This window comes from Ursus arctos, unplaced genomic scaffold (genome assembly GCF_023065955.2).
Source record: "Ursus arctos isolate Adak ecotype North America unplaced genomic scaffold, UrsArc2.0 scaffold_27, whole genome shotgun sequence".
NCBI lineage: Eukaryota > Metazoa > Chordata > Mammalia > Carnivora > Ursidae > Ursus > Ursus arctos.
In genome coordinates, this window is record NW_026622952.1 from 7,392,011 (window position 1) to 7,414,037 (window position 22,027).

The 22,027-nt window shown below is 37.8% G+C and overlaps 1 protein-coding gene across 2 annotated transcripts in view; it reads right to left on the bottom strand.

Moving 5' to 3' along the window:
* BAG4 (BAG cochaperone 4) overlaps positions 1–22,027 on the bottom strand; it is a 39,271-nt gene that overhangs the window by 8,976 nt on the left and 8,268 nt on the right. Inside the window, exon 2 of one of the 2 annotated variants that reach the window (XM_026508335.4) lies at positions 10,755–10,862. The exons of the other annotated variant lie outside the window; for it this stretch is intronic. Coding sequence (XP_026364120.1) covers positions 10,755–10,862 — 108 coding nt within the window. The remainder of the gene's footprint in view (positions 1–10,754; positions 10,863–22,027) is intronic. 2 annotated transcript variants of the gene reach the window in all.

The window sequence follows — 22,027 nt, forward strand, 5'->3', positions numbered from 1 at the left end:
TACGACTGAGAGAAGACTAGAGAGACAGACCTAGCTCTGTCTTTGTGTTTGACCTCTCTTGAGCTTTCGTTTCTCCACCAGAAAAATGGAAATCATAAACTTACCTTGCAGGACTACTATGAAAATTAAATGAGATGATATACAGAAATGCTTAGCATACGGTCTGGCATATAGTATGCTCAATAAATGGTTATTATTTATAATATCACTGTTGTTACTATTATTATGGCAACAGCAAGAAATGAAACCAGATCTGACCCCAAAGACCATGTTCTTTATACTATCCCACTCTGCTTCCCAAGTAAATACACTGCAGAGGCAAATTCTTCATATGTTGCTTACCATAGTTTTAAATCACCTCTCCAGACTATTATTGGAACCCAGAATCCTAGTTTAATTATCCAAACAAGATTAAAGCTAAACTTTGAATGGTAAAAACACAGAATCGAGTTTTCCTATACTCATCTAAGATAATCTTTTCCGCTTTAGGTAGAAGAACAAGAAAAGAATCCCTGCAATGTTAACTAGACTTCACTGTGGTGACCATCTCCCATTGTATACAAATACTAATCATCATATTGTACTTCTGCAACTAATACAACATTATATGTTAATTATGCCTCAATTTTAAAAAAGGCTCCTGATAGCTTAAACAGTTGTTAATGACTGAAGAAAATAATATTCAAATTTGATTCCTACTCTAACAAATCAAAAAATGGGATGACTCAAAGTAAGAGGGCAGACATAATTCTGTGGAAAATAACTTAAATTCTTAGCCATACTTTTATGGCAAGGAGATAAAAGACAGGCTATTATCACCACATGGCCAAAGAATCGCATGCAGCAACAGGTGCAATGGAAGCTCCAGCAAGGCACTCCCCAACCGGAAGGACGATGAACCATGCCTTTGTTAAAGCTCCTACAGGCCTGTGAAAGTGATCCACCTATGTGCCTAAAAAATATCCTTAATATAACGCACACAGTTACAAACTTGATAGAACATCATGTGACTTTTTGTACCGTTATTCAACTTCTAGAAATCCTTCTTAAGATTCAACTAGAGAGGGGCGCCTGGGTGGCTCAGTTGTTAAGCGTCTGCCTTCAGCTCAGGGCGTGATCCCGGCGTTCTGGGATCGCGCCCCACATCAGGCTCCTCCACTGGAAGCCTGCTTCTTCCTCTCCCACTCCCCCTGCTTGTGTTCCCTCTCTCGCTGTCTCTCTCTCTCTGTCAAATGAATAAATAAAATCTTTAAAAAAAAAAAAAGATTCAGCTAGAGAAAGAGTTACAGGTGTGAATTTGTTCAACACAGCATTATTTATAATCACACAAAATTGTAAACAACCTAAATGTCCTATAATAATAGAATGAGTACATAATGGACTATTCATTGAGGGAATTTTATTGTCTTAAAATTCACTGTTAGAGGGGCACCTAGGTGGCTCAGTCGGTTATGCATTTGCCCTCAGCTCAGGTCATGATCCTGGGGTCCTGGGATGGAGCCCTGCATCAGCCTCCCTGCTCAGCGGGGAGCCTGCTTCTCCCTCTCCCTTTGCCTCTCTCCTGGCTTGTGCTCTCTCTTGCTCTCTCTCTCTCTCAAATAAATAAATAAAATCTTTAAAAAAAAAATTCACTGTTAGAACTGACCACTTAATAATATTACAGAATTACTTTTAGTTTTTTTAAGTTTTAATAATGGCATTATGTTTTTAAAACTTCCTTATTTTTTAAAGATATACACTTGAGTATTTACAAGTAAAACAATATGTCTGGAATTTGCTTCAAAATAATACGAGGATACAGATGAAACAATATGGCTGTGTACTGATACTTACTGAAGCTGAGATGATTACACAGATTACTGTGCTATTCTCCTTCCGATTGTTTGAAAATTTCCTTAATATTAAAAAAAAAACTTCACCTGTTATTTCACCCTATAACATGGAAAGTACATATGATAAAAAGTCATACAAAAGAGTGTATGTGTGGGGTACCTGGGTGGCTGTTGGTTAAGCATCTGACTCTTGATTTCGGCTCAGGTCATGATCTCAGGGTTTTGGGATGGAGCCCCATGTTGGGCTCCGTGCTCAGCAGGGAGTCTGCTTGAGATTCTCTTCCTTTCCTTCTCTCTCTACCCCTCCCCCCACTCGTGTGAGGTCTCTCTCTCTCTCTCCCTCTAAAATAAATAAATCTTTTTTTTTAAAGTGCATGTACAATAAGTTTAAAGCTGTGTAAACATAATAGGGAAAGGGAAAACAAATTTACCAAAATACAGATCTATTAGGATGGCAGAATTAGTGTTTCCCCCCCTTTTCTTTATTTTCCAAATAGTTAGTAATGAAGTTCCATTACTTTGGTAGTAAAAAAAAAAAATTATGCTATTAAAAATGTCAGAAAGGGGCACCTGGGTGGCTCAGTCAGTTGGGCACCTGGCTCTTGATTTTGGCTTGGGTCTCAGGGTCAAGGGATCCACACTTAGTGGGCAGTCTACTTGTCCCTCTCCCTCTCCTCCTCCCCCAACTCATGTGCGCTCTCTCTCTCAAATAAAGAAATAAAATCTTTTTTAAAAATGTTATGGAATCCCAAGTGTGTCTAGAATCCAGTGGGCTGCTAGGACCACAGCAACTTCATCAGTGTCCAAGTAGACTATTTTAATGAAGGGAAACTTGTATCTAATGACAATAAGCTATATTTTGAAAACAGCTCATATGCCAAAAGATAAAACATAACAGCAACTACAAGAAATAAATAAACGCTTTTTTTTTTCTTTAAAGATTTATTTTAGGGTGTCTGGGTGGCTTAGTCAGTTAAGCATCTACCTTCGGCTCAGGTCATGATCCCAGAGACCCAGGATCAAGTCCCATGTTGGGCTCCCTGCTCAGCGGGGAGTCTGCTTCTACCTCTGCCCTTCACCCTGATTGTGCAGGGTGAAAGCGATATACTGTTCAGTGAATTCCCTGTCCATTTCACAGAGAACAAACCCAATCCAAGCAACAACAGAGTACCTCTAAACAGCAGAACTCCTCCTGTGGTGCTTCTCATGAAAAACATGGAAAGTCTCACCACATAAGTACTCCAAGAGTTCATAATCATCAGCAGTTGATATCAACTAGGATTTCTCTAATACTCTTTTTTGAAATTGCCAAATCTATGATCATTCATAGCTTGATTCCTCATGCCATATTTCTACTTAAAGAACTATTCCAATTTTTGTCTCACCAAAGCTCCTGACCATTGTTCTTAATAGGCTGTATTTTATAACTCAGTTCCCCTTCAGATTAAATGAAAAAGTGTTACAGGTTCTGACCAATGTCTTTTTGTATCATGGTTTCTCAATTCAGAATGCTATCTTCAGTTTTCGGGGCACCTGGGTGGCTCAGTTGGTTAAGCATCTGCCTTCGGCTCAGGTCATGATCCCAGGGTTCTGGGATCGAGCCCCACACTGGGCTCCCTGCTTGACAGGGAGTCTGCTTCTCTCTCTCTCTCCACCCCTCCCCAATGCTTGTGCTCTCTCTCTTTCACTTGCTCTAGCAAATAAATAAATAAAATCTCTTAAAAAAAAAAAAAAAAAAAGGACTTCAGTTTTCTTTGTTAGAACATTGCCAGTTCCTCAAATTGTTAAACACAGCAGGGCTACCATATGACCCAGCATCTCCACTCCTACATATATATAACAAAGAGATCTGAAAAAACGTATATCCATGTAAAAATTAGCACACATATGTTTATAACAGCATTATTCATAACAGCCAAAAAGTGAGAAAAAAAATCTCAAATTTCAATCAACTGATGAATGGATAAAATAAACGTGGTATATACATTGAATGGATAGTACTTGGCCACAGAAAGAAGTATCAGTAACTACATCGCTACAATATGCATGAACGTTATATGCTAAAACAAAGAAACCAGTCATAAGATATCAAACATTATATGATTCTGCTTATGTGACATGTCCAGAATAAGCAAACTCATAGAAATAACAAGTATATTAAAGGTTGCCAGGGGCTAAGGGAAAAGAAAAATGGGCGGGGGGGATATAGTTTCTAACTGGGATGATGAAAATATTCTGGAATAGACAGCGATGATAGCTGCACAACCTTGTGAATAGACTAAAAACAACTGAACTGTACATTTAAAGGGTGAATTTTATGAAATATGGCCAAACCACAAGCATATCACATTAAGCAATAACAATGCCTGCTTCTCAATTTCAGTCATAGGAATGCAGATGACACAAGTAAAATGGAAGTTTGTGTTAAGCAGTAACACGATTTTTTTCTTTATTTTGTATTCCACGATCTCCTATCAACCTTATCCTAAAGTTCATGTACACATAATCATTATGAAAAATCAACTGCTTATCAGTTGATCAAGATTAAAGCAGAGATCAATGAATTAGAAACCAGGAGCACAGTAGAGCAAATCAACAGCACTAGAAGCCAGTTCTTTGAAAGAATAAATAAGATCGATAAGCCACTGGCAAGACTTATTCAAAAGAATAGAGAAAGGACCCAAATTAATAAAATTATGAATGAAAAGGAAGAGGTCACAACCAACACCAAAGAAATAGGAAGGATCATTAGAAACTTTTATCAACAGCTTTATGCCAATAAATTAAACAACCTGGAAGAGATGGATGCCTTCCTGGAAACCTATAAACTACCAAGACTGAAACAGGAAGAAATTGATTTTTTAAACAGACCGATTAATTATGAAGAGATTGAAGCAGTGATCAAAAACCTCCCGAAAAACAAGAGTCCAGGGCCTGATGGATTCCCCGGGGAATTCTACCAAACATTCAAATAAGAAATAATACCTATTCTCCTGAAGCTGTTTCAAAAGATAGAAACAGAAGGAAAACTACTAAACTCATTCTATGAGGCCAATATTACCTTGATCCCCAAACCAGGCAAAGACCCCATCAAAAAGGAGAATTACAGACCGATATCCCTGATGAATATGGACACCAAAATTCTCAACAAGATCCTAGCTAATAGGATCCAACAGTACATTAAAAGGATTATCCATCATGATCAAGTGGGATTCATCCCTGGGATGCAAGGGTGGTTCAACATTCGCAAATCTATCACTGTGATAGATCATATCAACAAGAAAAGAGTCAAGAACCATATGATCCTCTCAATTGATGCAGAAAAAGCATTTGACAAAATACAGCATCCTTTCCTGATTAAAACACTTCAGAGTGTAGGGATAGAGGGTACATTCCTCAATCTCATAAAAAACATCTATGAAAAGCCTACAGCAAATATCATTCTCAATGGGGAAAAGCTGGAAGCCTTTCCCTTAAGATCAGGAACACGACAAGGATGCCCACTCTCGCCATTATTATTCAACATAGTACTAGAAGTCCTTGCAACAGCAATCAGACAATAAAAAGGAATAAAAGGTATCCAAATTGGCAAAGAAGAAGTCAAACTGTCTCTCTTCGCAGATGACATGATATTCTATATGGAAAACCCAAAAGAATCCACCCCAAACTACTAGAAGTTATAGAGCAATTCAGTAATGTGGCAGGATACAAAATCAATGCTCAGAAATCAGTTGCATTTCTATACACGAACAATGAGACTGAAGAAAGAGAAATTAGGGAATCCATTCCATTTACAATAGCACCAAAAATCATACGTTATCTTGGAATTAACTTAACCAGAGACATAAAGGATCCATATTCTAGAAACTACAAATCACTCTTGAAAGAAACTGAAGAAGACACAAAAAGATGGAAAAATATTCCATGCTCATGGATCGGAAGAATTAACACAGTTAAAATGTCCATGCTACCCAGAGCAATCTACACTTTCAATGCCATCCCGATCAAAATACCAATGAATTTTCAAAGAACTGGAACAAACAGCCCTTAAATTTGTGTGGAACCAGAAAAGGCCCCAAATCACCAAGGAATTGTTGAAAAGGAAAAACAAAGCTGGGGGCATCACATTGACGGATTTCAAGCTGTACTACAAAGCTGTGATCACAAAGACAGCATGGTACTGGCACAAAAACAAACACACAGACCAATGGAACAGAATAGAGAACCCAGAAATGGACCCTCGGCTCTTTGGGCAACTAATCTTTGATAAAGCAGGAAAAAACATCCAGTGGAAAAAAGACAGTCTCTTCAATAAATGGTGCTGGGAAAATTGGACAGCTACACGCAAAAGAATGAAACTTGACCATTCTCTCACACCATACACAAAGATAAACTCCAAATGGATGAAAGACCTCAATGTGAGACAGGAATCCATCAAAATCCTAGAGAAGAACATAGGCTGCAACCTCTTTGACATCGGCCACAGCAACTTTTTTCATGACACATCTCCAAAGGCAAGAGAAACAAAAGAAAAAATGAACTTGTGGGACTTCATCAAGATAAAAAGCTTCTGCACAGCCAAGGAAACAGTCAAAAAAACTAAGAAGAAGCCCACGGAATGGGAGAAGATATTTGCAAATGACACTACAGATAAAAGACTGGTATCCAAGATCTACGAAGAACTTCTCAAACTCAATACACAAAAAACAAATAAACAAATCAAAAAATGGGCAGAAGATATGAACAGACACTTTTCCAATGAAGACATACAAATGGCTAACAGACACATGGAAAAATGTTCAAAATCATTAGCCATCAGGGAAATTCAAATCAAAACCACATTGAGATACCACCTTACACCAGTTAGAATGGCAAAAATTGACAAGGCAGGAAACAACAAATGTTGGAGAGGATGTGGAGAAAGGGGATCCCTCTACATTGTTGGTGGGAATGCAAGTTGATACAGCCACTTTGGAAAACAGTGTGGAGGTCCCTTAAAAAGTTAAAAATTGAGCTACCCTATGATCCAGCAATTGCACTACTAGGTATTTACCCCAAAGATACAGACATAGTGAAGAGAAGGGCCATATGCACCCCCGTGTTCATAGCAGCTCTGTCCACAATAGCTAAATCGTGGAAGAAGCCGAGATGTCCTTCAACAGATGACTGAATTAAGAAGATGTGGTCCATATATACAATGGAATATTACACAGCCATCAAAAGGAACGATTTCTCAACATTTGCTGCAACATGGACGGGACTGGAGGAGATAATGCTAAGCGAAATAAGTCAAGCAGAGAAAGACAATTATCATATGGTTTCACTCATTTATGGAACATAAGAAGTAGGAAGATCAGAAGGAAAAGAAAGGGAGGAAGAAAGCAGGGGTAAACAGAAGGGGGAATGAACCATGAGAGACTATGGACTCTGGGAAACAAACTGAGGGCTTCAGAGGGGAGGTAGGTGGGGGAATGGGATAGACCGGTGATGGGTATTAAGGAGGGCACGTATTGCATGGTGCAGTGGGTGTTATACACAAGTAATGAACCATGGAACTTTACATCAAAAACTAGGGATGTACTATATGGTGACTAACATAATATAATAAAAAAATATTATTATAATAAAAAAATAAAAAATCAACTGCTTTTATGTTTTCTTTAAGTACATAAGTAAATCTTGCTCTAACTTTAATAAACTCTTCTAGCTCAAAATCAGTCTTAAAGGAATGTATCACCAAATTATTGAGAAAAAAGGGAACATGATTTTTTAAATGAATTAATTATTCAGCCCCATAAAGAAACTTATTTTCATTATTCCAGCCTCCATACCACCAGAAAATCAGAACAGAATTTGAATATCAGGAGAATTACATTAGTATACTTTACGATGATCTGAAAATTTAATTCTACAGAGAACATCAGTTTACAGAGAATTCTGACCTGGATCTAAAATTCAAATTCTTTGAAAGCTGCTTAAATGTAGCCACTTTAAAACTGTATATACTACAGGGGCACCTGGCTGGCTCAGTTGGTGGAGCATGAGACTCTTGATCTTGGGGTTGGGAGTTCAAGCCCCACATTGGGCGGAGAGACATTTAAAAAATTATATATACTACAATCATGTTTTTAAAAATTATTTTCAAGGGGTGCCTGGCTGGCTCAGTCAGAAGAGCGTGCAACTCTTGATCTTGGGGTTGTGAGTTTAAGCCCCACATTGGGTGGAGAGATTACTTAAAATAAAATCTCTAAAAAAATTATAAAAAAATAAAAATTATTCACATATAGAAATATGGTATCTAGACAGAAAAAAATGGAAGGAAATATGCATATGTGACAATTATTGCCTTACTAAGGTTGCCAGATTATGGGTGACTAACTTTGTAAACATTTCCTCATTTCCACAATGGTATTGTGGAAAAATAATTTGGCTATATTTCATAAGCATACATACCAAAACCCCAAAATTCCATACCCCAGGGAAGTTCTTGCCTCAAATATGTACAATAAAAAAGTAAAAAACAGTGTTGAGTAAAAAAGCAAGCTGCAGGAGAATGCTATTATGAAACCACTCATACCGAGTTTAAAAACATGATCATACCATGTAAATGCACATCCAAGTAGTACCAGCATAAAAACACATATGAGATAATAAATATAACTTCAGGAAAAGGAAAGAAGTGTTATATGTCGCTTCAATTGTATTTGTTCTGCTTCTTTTTAAAAATCTGAAACAAGGGGTCCCTGGGTGGCTCAGTAAGTTAAGCATCTGCCTTCGGCTCAGGTCATGATCTCAGGGTACTGGGATCGAGCCCCATGTAGGGCTCCCTGCTCAGCAGAAAGCCTGCTTCTCCCTCTCCCTCTGCCTGCAGCTCCCCCTGCTTGTGCTCACTCGTTCTCTGTCAAATAAAAAATTAAATCTTAAAAAAAAAAAAAAAATCTGAAACAAATGTAGCCAAATGAAGAACTGAAAAAGCTAGGTGCTGGATAAAAAGATAGACAGATTTTCTGCACTTTTGCAGTATACTTGAAATATTTAAAATTAAGTATTTCTCGTAAGAGTACAATTTTTTTGACACCAAAAGGAAAGGCAACAAAAGTAAAAATAACAAGTGGAACTACATCAAACTAAAAAGCTTCTGCACAGCAAAGGAAACCACCAACAGAATACAAAGGCAACCTACTAAATGGAAGAAAATATTCTCAAATCATATGTTTGATAAGGAGTTAACTTCTAAAATATATAAAGTACTCATGAAATTCAACAGCAAAAAAAACAAACAAACCTATTAGAATACAGGCAGACAACCTGAACAGACACTTTTCCAAAGAAGACATACAGATGGCCAACAGGTACATGAAAGGTGCTCAACATCACTCATCATCAGGGAAATGCAAACCAAACCACAACAAGGTATCACCCCATACTTGTTAAAATGGCTAGTATCAAAAAGACAAGAAATAATAAACGTTGGTGAGGATGTGAAGAAAATCCCTTGTGCACTGTTGGTGGGAATGTAAATTGGTACAACCACTATGGAAAGAAAACAGTTTGGAGGTTCCTCAAAAAATTAAAAATAGAATGATCCAGCAATGCCACTACTTATAATATATCCAAAGGAAACAAAAACACTAACTTGAAAAGATATCTGCATCCCTGTGTTCACTGCAGCATTATTTACAATAGCCAAAATATGGAAGCAACCTAAGTGTCTCAATGGATGAATAAAGAAAATGTGGTGTATACATAAACAATTTACTATTATTCAGCCATAAAAAAGGAAATCTTGCCATTTGCAACAACATGGATGGAAGTCAGAGAAAGACAAATATCATATGATCTCACTTATATGTGGAATCCTTAAAAAAAAAAAGAAAGAAAATCCTACGATCAGAGAATAGACCAATGGTTGCTAGAGGCAGGGCCAAGGGTACAAACGGATGAAGGAGGTCAAAAGGGACAAACTTCTAGCTATAAAATAAATAAGTCATAAGAATGTAATATACAGCATGGTGACTATAGTTAATACTGTATTGCATATTTGAAAGTTGCTAACAAAATAAATTGTAAAAGTTCTCATTAGAAAAAAAATTATAATTATATGTAGTGACAGATGTTAAACAGAGTTAATTGTGGTGATCATTTCACAATATATACAAATATCAAATCATTTCATTATATACCTGAAACCAATATAATGTTACATGTCAATTATATTTCAAAAAAAAAAAGTCAAACTTAAAACTTAAAAAAGTAAGTACATTTTATGTTTATTGTTTCCAGGTCCTAAGAAATAATCTATTATGCCTCAAGCTACCTTTGCTATAGATAATATTTGTCTAGATATTTCCTTACTTCTGAGCCAAAAACATTAAGACAGAGTCCATTAAATAACAAAACCCCACACACTGCTACTATGAAATCGCCACAGGTTTTTGAAAATAAATCAATACATTGAGAAAAAATTCAGGGAGCGCCTGGGTGGCTCAGTTGGTTGAGTGCTCTTGGTTTCGGCTCAGGTCATGATCTCAGGGTCCTGAGATCAAGCCCGAGGTCAGGCTCCGAGCTCAGCCTGAAATCTGCTTGAGATTCTTTCTTCCTCCCACTCCCTCCCCCTCTACTCCTCCCCCTGCTTGCCGCTCTCTCTAAAATAAATAAAATCTTTAGGGGCACATGGTTGGCTCAGTCGTTAAGTGGCTGCCTTCGGCTCAGGGCATGATCCCAGCGTTCTGGGATCAAGCCCCACATCGGGCTCTTCCGCTGGGAGCCTGCTTCTTCCTCTCCCACTCCCCCTGCTTGTGTTCCCTTTCTCACTGTCTCTCTCTCTGTCAAATAAATAAATAAAATCTTTAAAAAAAATAAAATAAAATAAATACAATCTTTTTAAAAAAATTCAGGAAGACTGTCAATTTTAGATCATACCTGGCCTTGCATTTCCGGTCTTACAGGATATGTACTTGGATATGGAGCCCTAGGTCGTGCAGGAGAATTCCAATAGTTAGAATTGTAGCTAGAATATGGTGGCTGGTCCTAAGGGGGGGAAAAAATCACTTTTAATAATATTCTTATATCATAATGAAAAGTTGACAGAGGCAGCTATAATTATTTTTTTTAAAAAGCAACAGACAAAAAGCAGAACCCTACTATAAAATCACTCATTATTAAATTCTTATTATCAAATTGATGCCGACGTACTATATGGTAAATCACATGCCCTAAAACAAAGCAATTATTGACTATCTATCAAAAGCCTGCTCTTCTGCATTATGATACCAAATGACATATAAAGGAATTCTACTATGCCAACATGATTAGCAAAACCAGAGGCCTAGATTCCTTTATCCCTCTCCATCATCAACCCCATCGTTACCAATTTAATTTGTGCAACAAGATTATAGTTCTTTGCCACTGTTAAGAGCAATATTTGCCTATCTCAACAACTTTGGAGCTTGAAAATATTACTACTAAACTTTACTTCAAACACACAAATCTTCAATACTCTTGCCTGTCACACTAGTTCTTTCCTATTCCTTTACTTTCTGTTATGGCTACGTTCCTGCTGGCAGCCTACAATTAAACCCAAGTATCAGGAATTGATAAAGAACAATTACCACTCCAAGAAGAAAATCTAGCTATGACGTTAATCTCTACAGCTCTGCACTCCCACTCAAGAGTTAATGCAATGATTTGCAATAAGCCAATAAACTCCAAGAGACGAGATCAACTCAAAAGTTTTTAGAGTCTAGTTTAATGTATACGTGTTATCCTACAAGTTACTTTGCTTTGAACTTTATAGTTTTAGTTTTAAGCTTAAACAAGATCTTCAAATTGTTTCACAAAGAAATTCATTGGCAGTTGGAATCACTGAGAGTTTAATTATCACCATCTTAGCCTAACTGCACTACTTATCAGTGTCATAATGCTTTGTTTTCAAAACACCTAATTATTCCATATGACATTATACAAGTTGGGCAAGTAGCATCTCCTTTACATAATACAGAAACTAGAGAATAGCAAGATTTAAAAAAATTCTACAGGCAAACTTCAGATCCTAACTACTAAATTTCTCAAGCAGGCAGATGCCCCCAATTAATGCCCTCCCTCCCTTTCCCTGGTTAAAGGGCAAGCATTTGGCTAATTAATTGATCTCTGTCTACCAAGAATTTGAATCCTGAGTAGTGGAGATGAAAAGACAAGAGCTGAAGATGACTCACCTCAGCGGTGGTGAATACCTAAACCTCCAGAACTACCCTGGTTTCTGTTCTCTCCTACTGACCCACTTTCTCTGGTACCCTACATTTTCACTACTTCTCCACCCTCCTATCCCTCACCCAACCCATGTCCTCACTTCCTTCCTTAACTCAGCTTCCCAACACCTAATCCTTTGCCGTTGCTTCCCGCAGATACACTCACCCTGCAAAAACCCAACCCAGTTTAAACCCTACTGTCCACTGACTTCACATCTGCACTTCCCCTAAATACTGGTGGAGAGAAACACCAGAGCTCTCTGGTTTCTTTCTCAATTAGAGACCACAAATCTCAAGTAGACACAGCACTGTCCAGCAACTGTATCTACACTCCCTTAGGATGGATGTTCACCTCACTCTCCAGAACAACTATTTCACTCCCCCCCCCCAAATCTCCAATATCCTTTTAGTCTACCCCTCATTTTTCAACTGACAACTTTATCACATATTTCACCTTAAAAAAAAAAAAAAAAGGAAGAAGCCATCAGACAGAAACGCACTTACTAAATCAAATGCACCCTGTCTGCCATTGTCTTCCCAGAAAGTTTGAAGTGCCTTTGGCCCTATTAAAAGCCAATCCCTCCACATGGCTGTGGACCACAAAACCTCTTACCTTCTAAAGAATTTCATTCCTGTAGTTATAACCTTTTCTCTACTCTTCCTAGTCAAGCAGATCACCCCCATTACAACACAAACCTGCCCGTAAGACTATCCTAAACAAATATTTAAATATATATTTAAACTACCATAACTAACTAGCAAATGAGTAGGCATATAAATCAGTAAGATTAACGATAACCTACCCGATAATTGCCTAAGATGAGTGATAGCTATCTGGGAGTTTTATTATACTAGTCTCTCTACTGTACATATAATTAAAAGTTTATAATATAAAAAGTTAAAAAACGGGGCGCTTGGGTGGCTCAGTTGATTAAGCGTCTGCCTTTGGTTCAGGTCATGATCCCAGGGTCCTGCCATGGAGCCCTGCATCACGCTCCATGCTCAGAAGGAAGCCTGCTTCTCCTTCTCCCTCAGCCTTCAGCTCCCCCTGCCTGTGCTCTCTCTCTGTGTCAAATAAATAAATAAAATCTTAAAAAAAAAAAAAAAAGTTAAAAAACAACACTGTGGGGCAGGGACTCATGGTAAACTTCCCTTAAATATACCTTGTTTTGCACATTTGACTTTAGGACAATTGTAAATATTTCACATAATTATAGAAAATAATGACATATTTTTAAATCCCTAAAGAAAGTAAAACAAAACAAAAACTGATAGAACCACCTCACAAAGAGAAACTGCTTCAAGTGACTAGAAAGCACAGCAAATTGACCGACATCCCTAAATACTCTATAAACCAAAACCAAAAAAACACCTGAATTTTTTTCAGTAATCATATTAATAATTATTGACATTGGGGTGCCTGGGTGGCTCAGTCGGTTAAGCGTCTGCCTTAAGCTCAGGTCATGATCTCAGGCGCCTGGGATCGAGCCATCCAGCTTCAGGCTCCCTGCTCAGCAGGGATTATTGCTTCTCCTCTCTCTCTCTGTCCCTCCCCCTGCTCATGCTCACTCTCTCTCTCTCAAATGAATAAAATCTTAAAAAAAAAATTATTGACATTGTTGGTGGTGTTATTCTGATACTGCCGTGTGGGTACTGTAGTTCCAAATGAATGATTATGTTGGTGTGGTTGGAAATCAGTATTTCCACAATAGGAGATAACAGATACAAGAATAACGAAATCTAAAATCCTTTAGTCCTTAATTTGAATTGGAAATAACACTATGAATTCAAACTGTATTTTATCTTTTTAAAAAAACTAATAAATTGGATAATCACACACAAAAACAATTAATTCAAGTAACTCCTGAACAGTTTTCTGAATGGGTAGCCTCAGTGGTATATACTCTAAAGGCAAAAGAAATGCAAAGAAATATTAAACTTTATGTAGGATGTTATTAGTAGTAATATTAGTGTTTTAATTTTTTAATTATTTTGTGTGTATTGCAGAAAAGAAATTTTTTTTTTTTAAGAGACAGAGTGGGGGCGCCTGGGTGGCACAGCGGTTAAGCGTCTGCCTTCGGCTCAGGGCGTGATCCCGGCGTTACGGGATCGAGCCCCACATCAGGCTCCTCCGCTGTGAGCCTGCTTCTTCCTCTCCCACTCCCCCTGCTTGTGTTCCCTCTCTCGCTGTCTCTATCTCTGTAGAATAAATAAATAAAATCTTAAAAAAAAAAAAAAAAAGAGACAGAGTGAGTTTGAGTGGGTAGGGCCAGAGGAAGAAAGAGAGAGAAAATCTTAAGCAGACCCCAAGCTTAGCACTAGCATGACACAGGGCTCGATCTCACCACCCTGGGATCATGACCTAAGCCAAAATCAAGAGTTGGATGCTTAACCAACTGAGCCACCCCAGTGCCCCTTTTGCAGAACAGAGGAAATAAATAAATAGAGCAATGTTATTGGGAACCAGTATTTTTACACTGGAAAGGAAAGATAATATATTAAATGGAGAAAGATCAGAAGAACTGTGTATGGTAGATTTGAATTGGAGGTACAAGTATAAACTCACATAATTCTAAAAATGCAATCTAAGCTTTTATGCAAAAGAAACAAATATGCATATGTCGGTTCCAAACAAACGATTTAAGAATCAGTGCAAATCCTAGCAACTCTTTTGCATGCCTATCTTCCACCATGAGGCCAACATATCCCATATAGAAGCTGTGATTTCAGCTTGAGTCCCAGAAAGAGAAGACACACAGGCAAACCAAACCCAACCGAGAGCCTGGAGAAGAGTCACAACAGCAGACTCACAGAACATGAGCAAGTTTACTTTTGTAAGCCACAACTCTTGGAGTTGTTTTAACTACAGGAAAAGTCAGCAAATACAATAACTAAATACCAGGTTGGTAAATTAACCATGCAGGAAAAAAGAATTATTTCAAATGACTTTCAAATCACAGTATCTTCAGTGGAGTATATTCTAAGGATAAGCTGAACTCCAAAGAACCCTAAAGCTGGGAGCGCCTGCATGGCTCAGCTGGTTAAGCATCCAACTCTTGATTTTGGCTCAGGTCATGATCTCAGGGCCCTGGGATTGAGCCCTGCATTGGGCTCTGAGCTCAGAGGGAGTCTGCTTGAGATTCTCTCTCTCCCTCTCCTTCAGCCCCTCTCCCAGGCACGTGCACGCATGCTCTCTCTCAAATAATCTTTTTTAAAAATAAATAAATAAATTTAGAAACCTAAACCTGCACTCATTAGTTAATGGTTAATCATAATATTGGCATTATGATTTTTATTAACAGCTTTACTGAGATAATTCCCTATAATTCGACCACATAAATTGTAAAATTCAACAGTTTTTAGTATACTCACAGATAAGTGCAATCATCACTACAACCCATTCTGGAACATTTTCAAAACCTCAAAGGACACACTGTACCCTTTAGCTATACCCTCCTATCTCACCATTCCCCCAGCATTACATTACTACTAATCTACTTTCTGTCTTTATAGGTTTGGCTATTCTGGATATTTCATATAAATGGGATCATATAATATGTGATATCTTGTGACTGGCTTCGTTCACTTAGCATAAAGTTTTTGAGGTTCAACTACATTGTACCATGTATCAGTACTTCATCCTTTTTCATGGCCAAATAGTATTCCATTATATACAAATACCACATTTTGTTTATCCAGTCATCAGTTGACGGACATTTGTATTGTTGCACCTTTCGGCTACTATAAATAATACTGCTATAAACATTCATTGATAATTTTTCTGTGAACATACATTTTCAGTTCTCTTGGGTATATGTCTAAAAGTGGAATTGGTAGGTCATACGATAACTGTTTAACAATTTGAGGAACTGAAACGTGTTTTCCCAAAGCAGCTGCACAAATTTACATCCCATTAGCAATGTGTAAGTTCTTATTTCTCCACATCCTCACCAATACTTGTTTTTACTGTAGTTTTGTTTCTGTAGCCCTCCTAGTCGGTGTAAAGTAGTATCTCATTGTGGTTTTGATTTATGGTTCCCTCATGACTAATGATGTGGAGCACTGTTTTCATGTGCTCATTGGCCATTTTATGCCTTCATTAGAAAATTATCTGTTCAGATGTTTTGCCCATTTTTAAAGTGGGTTATTGATATTTTTATTGTTTAGTTTTAAGAGTTCTTTATATATCCTAGATACAAGTCTCTTTTCAAATATATGATCTGCAAACATTTTATTCCTTTTCATTTTCTTGACAATGTCCTTTGAACTACCAAAGTTCTTCACTTTAATGAAGTCAAATTTCTCTGTTATTTTTTTTTCTTGGTTGTGTTTTGGTGTCTTATCTAAGAAAACTGTTAAACAGGAAACTAGCCATGAGCAACAGAAGGATGGACCTTAGAGGTCCTGATGACAGCCCCAATTGAGGACCGACCAGGGACCACCCCATTCCACCCATCTAGCAGTTGGTTTGTGGTTACAACATCCCGGCAGAGGAACAGTTAAGTTTGTTGTGCTTGCCCTTATTTCACCTATGTCTCTAGAATAGAAATAATGTTGCTGTTTCCTACCCCATTCAGGCATTTCCAGTACCTCTTGAGAAAGGACATGTAGTTGACTAATTATTATGTAATGCAGTCCTGTCACTCAAATGTTGCCAAGACCCTAGAACCTATCCAAAAGAAAAAAACTGTTCCAGCCCACACCCCCGAAGGAGTTTCCAGGGCCAGGGTTTCTCTTGACTGGCCCGCTGCCCCCTTGCAGTGTGCTTTAATAAAACTTTGCTCGGCTTTACTTTCATTTTGCCATCCTGTAATTTTTCACTGTGGCAGCAAAAAGGAACCGAGGCTTCTTTCCTTTTACATTTAACTCTTGGTAACATAACCACTGCCAAATCCAAAGTACTGAAGATCTACTCCTTGTTTCTTCTAAGAGTTTCATAGTTTTAGCTCTTACATTTATGTCTATGATCCATTTTGAGCTAACTTTTATATATGGTGTAAGAGTCCAACTTTATGTATTGTATATGGCTATCCAGTTGTCATGGTTTTGTATGTTGTGCCACAGACTATTCTGTCCCTCTATTAAATGGTCTTAGCATCTTTACCAAAAATCACTTGACCACAGACACATGAATTTATTTCTGGACTCTCAATTCTATTCCATATAGACATACAGGTTACATATGTCTTTTTCTTTCTTTTTCTTGCCAATTGCCCTAAGGACAATGTTGAATAGTAGTGGCAAGGGAAGATATCCTCATCTTGTTCCTGATCTTAGGGAAAAGCATCCAGTCTTGCATCACTAAATACACAGTTGGCTGTGGGTGTTTTATGGATGCCCTTTATCAGACTGGAGAAATTTCCTTGTATTCCTGCAGTGATTTTATCAAGAAAGAGTGTTGGATTTTGTCAAATGCTTTTTCTACATCTATTGAAATATTTGTAGAGGTTTTTTTATTGAAATGGTAATATTACATTGATTTTCAGATGTTAAACCAACTTTGCATTCCTGCGATAAATTTTACTTGGTCATGCTATATCATTCTTTTTATGGGTTGCTGGATTTGGTTTTTTTTTTTTTTTTTTTGAGGACTTCGCATCCATATTCATAAGAGATATTGGCCCATTTTCTTTTCTTGTGATGTCTTTGTCTGGTTTGGTATCAGGGTAATAATGGCTTCATAGAATGAGTTAGTAGTGTTCTCTCCTATTTCTTAGAACTATTTGTGAAGAATTGGTGTATCAGTTCTTTAAATGTTTGGTAGAATTCAGTAGCCCACCTGGGCTTAGACTTTCTTTGTGGGTAGTTTTTGTTTTGTTTACTACCAATTCAATTTGTTTACTTGCTATAGGTCTATTCAGATTTCCTATTTCTTCTGGAGTTAGTTTTGGTAGTTTGTATCTCTCTAGAAATCTGTCCAACTTCTTTTAAGTTACCTAATTTATTGGCATACGATTATCCATAGTATTCCATTATGATCTTTTTTATTTCTGTAGGATCAGTAGTAATGTTCCCCCTTTCATTTCTGATTCTAGTAATCTCTTTTTTTTCCTGGGTCAATCTAGCTAAAAACTCATCAATTGTGTTGATCTTTTCAAAGGACCAGCCTTTCCTTGCATTGATTTCCTCTACTGTTTTTCCATTCTCAATTAAATTAATTTCTATTCTTTGAGATGCCAGCCAGGTGCCCCACCACCCTTATTTTTATTATTTCCTTCCTTCTGCTTGCTTTATGTTTAGTTTGCTCTTCTTTTTCCAGTGCCAAGATAGAAGCTTAAAGCTTAGGTTATTGATTTGAAATCATTATTCTTCCTTTTAAGATTTTATTTCTTTATGGGGGGGAGAAGGAGAGGGAGAAGAACAAGCAGACACCACACTGAGCACAGAGCCCCAAGTGGGGCTCGATCGCACCATCCTGAGATCATGAGCCAAAACCAAGAGCCCTGAAATCATTATTCTTTCTTAATATAGGCATTTATAGCTATAAATTCCCTTCTAAGCAGTACTACTTAAGCTATATTTTAGGAGTTCTGGTATACTGTGCCTTCCTTTTCATTTATTTCAAAGTATTTTTTAATTTCCCTTTTGATTTCTTCTTCGACCTGCTGGTTATTTAGGAGTGTTTTATTTAAGGAACACCTGACTGGCTCAGTTGGTAGAGCATGCTACTCTTCATCTTGGGGTCGTAAGTTTGAGCCCCTTGTTGGGTGTAGAGATTACTTAAAAATAAAATCTTTAAAAGAATATTAAGGAGTGTTTTATTTAATTCCCACATAGACGTGAGTTTCCCAAGGTCTTTCCTATTAATATCTAATGTCTTTACATTATGGTTGGAGAACATACTTTGCATTATTTCTATCCTTGTATATTAAGACTTGTTTTATGGCTAGCATATGGTTTATCATTAGAATGTTCCATGTGTACTTGAGAAGAATGTATATTCTGTTGCTGGGTGGAGTGTTCTAAAGATGTCTATCAGGTCTAATCGGTTCAGAGAGTTGTTCACATCTTCTACTTCCTTGTTGATCTTGTATCTTGTTCTATCCATTATTGAAAGTGGAGCATTGAAGTCTCTATTATTACTGAATTGTCTATTTTCTCCTTTATTTCTGTAAGTTTTTCCTTCATGTACTTTGGTATTTGTCATTAGGTACACATATTTTTATAGTTATTGTATCTTCCTGATAGATTACCTTTTTTTATCATGTCCCACTTTATCCTTAGTAACATCTTTTACTTTGAAGTTTACTTGTCTGATACTGTATAGCCAGTTTTCTTCTAGTTACTGTTTGCATATTTCTTTTTCTCTTTTTACTTTTAAACCATTTGTATCTTTAAATCTGAAGTGTATATCCCACAGACAGCTGAGAATGAAAAACCTACTAATCTTATGTTTTCCCTTTACTCTCATGCTATTACCACATTCACAACACTTCTGAAATCAGATGTGAGATTTTTCCCTATGCCAAGCAATTCTGCAACACCAGCTGGCTGGCCTACAATTAAACTATCTACCTGTAAATAGCATCAGATCCCACAGGTTAGGGGCTCAGTCCCATGAGAGTGCCCCCCACCACTTCAGATGCCAATCGCAAGCAACAGGTCCCCAGGTATCCAGGTTACCCACAATTTATGTCCCACTAGGATACAAAGTGGAGGTTTCCATGACCTCTTCCCCCTTGGATTTGATTATTTGCTAGTACATCTCACCCAGCTCAGGGAAATACTTATGATTACCAGCTATTAAAGAATATGATAAAAGATAAGATGAACAGCCAGATGAAGAGATACAAAGGGCAGGCAAGGTCTGGGAGGACCCCAAGTGCAGAAGCTTCTGTCCCCATGAAGTCAAGGTACCTCACCCTCCCAGTATGTAGATACGTTCACCAAACTGGAAGCTCTCTGAACTCCACCATGTTTGGATTTTTATGGAGGTTCCCTCATGTAGTTATGATTATTAACTTAATTTCCAGCCCCTCCCCCTTCTCTGGAGAAAGGGGACCAGGACCGAAAACTCCAAACATCTAATCATAGGTTGGCCTTTCTGGTGACCAGCCCCATACAGGAGCCATCCAGGAGACCATCCAGAGACACTTCATTAGAACAAAAAAATAGTTGTATCACCCAGGAAATTCCAAGGGGTTTAGGAGCCCTGTGTCCGGAACTGGGGTCACAGATCAAATACTGGAACAAAAATACTCCTAGTGCTCTTTTCATTTAGGAACTTACAAGGATTTCAGGAGTTCTGTGCCAGGAACCCAGGACAGAGACCAATATGTATATTTTTTCTATTATCTCACAACAACATATAGTTGAATCTTCTTTTTTTGTTTTCTTTATCTCCTATCTGTTTTTGTTCTTCTATTCTTTTACTGATTTCTTTTGCCTTAAGTGAATATTTTCTACTGTAACATTTTAATTTCTTTAATGAGCGTATGTGTGTGTATTTCTTTCCCTGACCACACCTAGCTGTTAAAGCTCCACACCCTGGGATAAAAATTGTTCTACAAACTGATGCAACAAAATCTGGGCTTCTTGGAAGAGACAGGTCTCAAAGTTAGTGTTTAAGATTTGTTCTAAACCCGAAGGGCTTCTCCCACCTATCTCTTTCCCTGGTTCTCTCTAGCAAACTAGGTGCTCTACAGCTTAGACCGGATGTTCAAGGAATCTACCAATCTCCTCCCAGTTGCCTTTCACAACAATCTCCACAGTTTTCAAGAACATCCTTAGGCTTCAGCTTCTCCACACCACACTCTGTTGCAAATAAAGTCAGTTCCTTTGGGAAAAGATTAGGAGCTACCTGTTTTACAGTCTGCTTCTGCCTCCAGATAAAATGTCTGAGTCACTCTCTGCAGCTGGTTTGGGGACAATAGTATGCGTCTCTAAGGGACACCCTGCTTTAAGAGCTGAGCACCTGTGGAAGAAAGGGCCTCAGGGCTCAGTAGCCTCAGGGCTTCTCGGCTTGCCTTATACGTCACGGTAAGGGTGATCAGAGCCCTAGTATTCTCAGCAGTGCCCTGCCCAAAGTAAAGCCTCCATTCCCAAGTAGGTACCAGGCAGAGCAGGGAACCAGCATTACTTAACCACACTGGCCTGGAACTTGGTCTCATCAATAACAGCTGGGGGCAAGATGAGAAACGTTGATGTGCTGTCCCTCCCAGGATGATAATCCTCTGGGAGCTGGGAGAAGAGGGAGCCCTGTTTTCTTGGATGCACCAGTCTGGAATGGAGTTTGTCTCACTGCACTGAGAGAGGGCAGAAAGGGAGCAGGTCCTGGTTCAAACAGCACAGACTCTCACTGTTCTGAGTTTGAGTAGATTTTCTAGAATAAATGTTTATTCATTTGCTATATATCCTAAAACCATTTACAGAGAATTTAACTGGTTGTTTTTTAAAAATAATTTTCACTAGTTTCACTGGGGACTGGGTCCACAGAGCTGCTCATGCTGTCATGCCAGAACTAGAACCTGGCATTATTTTTGCCTTATTTTACATGTAATTGTAGGACTGTACAAGTATTTGTAATTATCCTAACACTGTTAGTAACCAAGATATTTCATACAAGAGAAAATAAATACAATCAAAGAAGTCAAAATAATCTGTAATGTTAAATCTGAATTAACTTAAATATGAACTCATTTATTTTTCTATCTTAAAAAAAACCTATTTCAGGGCAGTCGGCAGAGCATGCAACTCTTGATCTCGGGGTTATAAATTCGAGCCCCAAACTGGGTGCAGGGATTACTTAAAAATAAAATCTTACAAAAAAATTTTTTAATTAAAAAAACTATTTCATTAACTGTCCATCAAAAGGTCTAGAAGCAGTGGTAACACGATTACAATCAGTATACCTAGCACTCAAATTTAACTTCTGTACGACTTACGAAGCTATGGTCCCTCAACTTCAAACACAGCATTTTATAATTGGCTCTGTCAGGCAGGATTGGG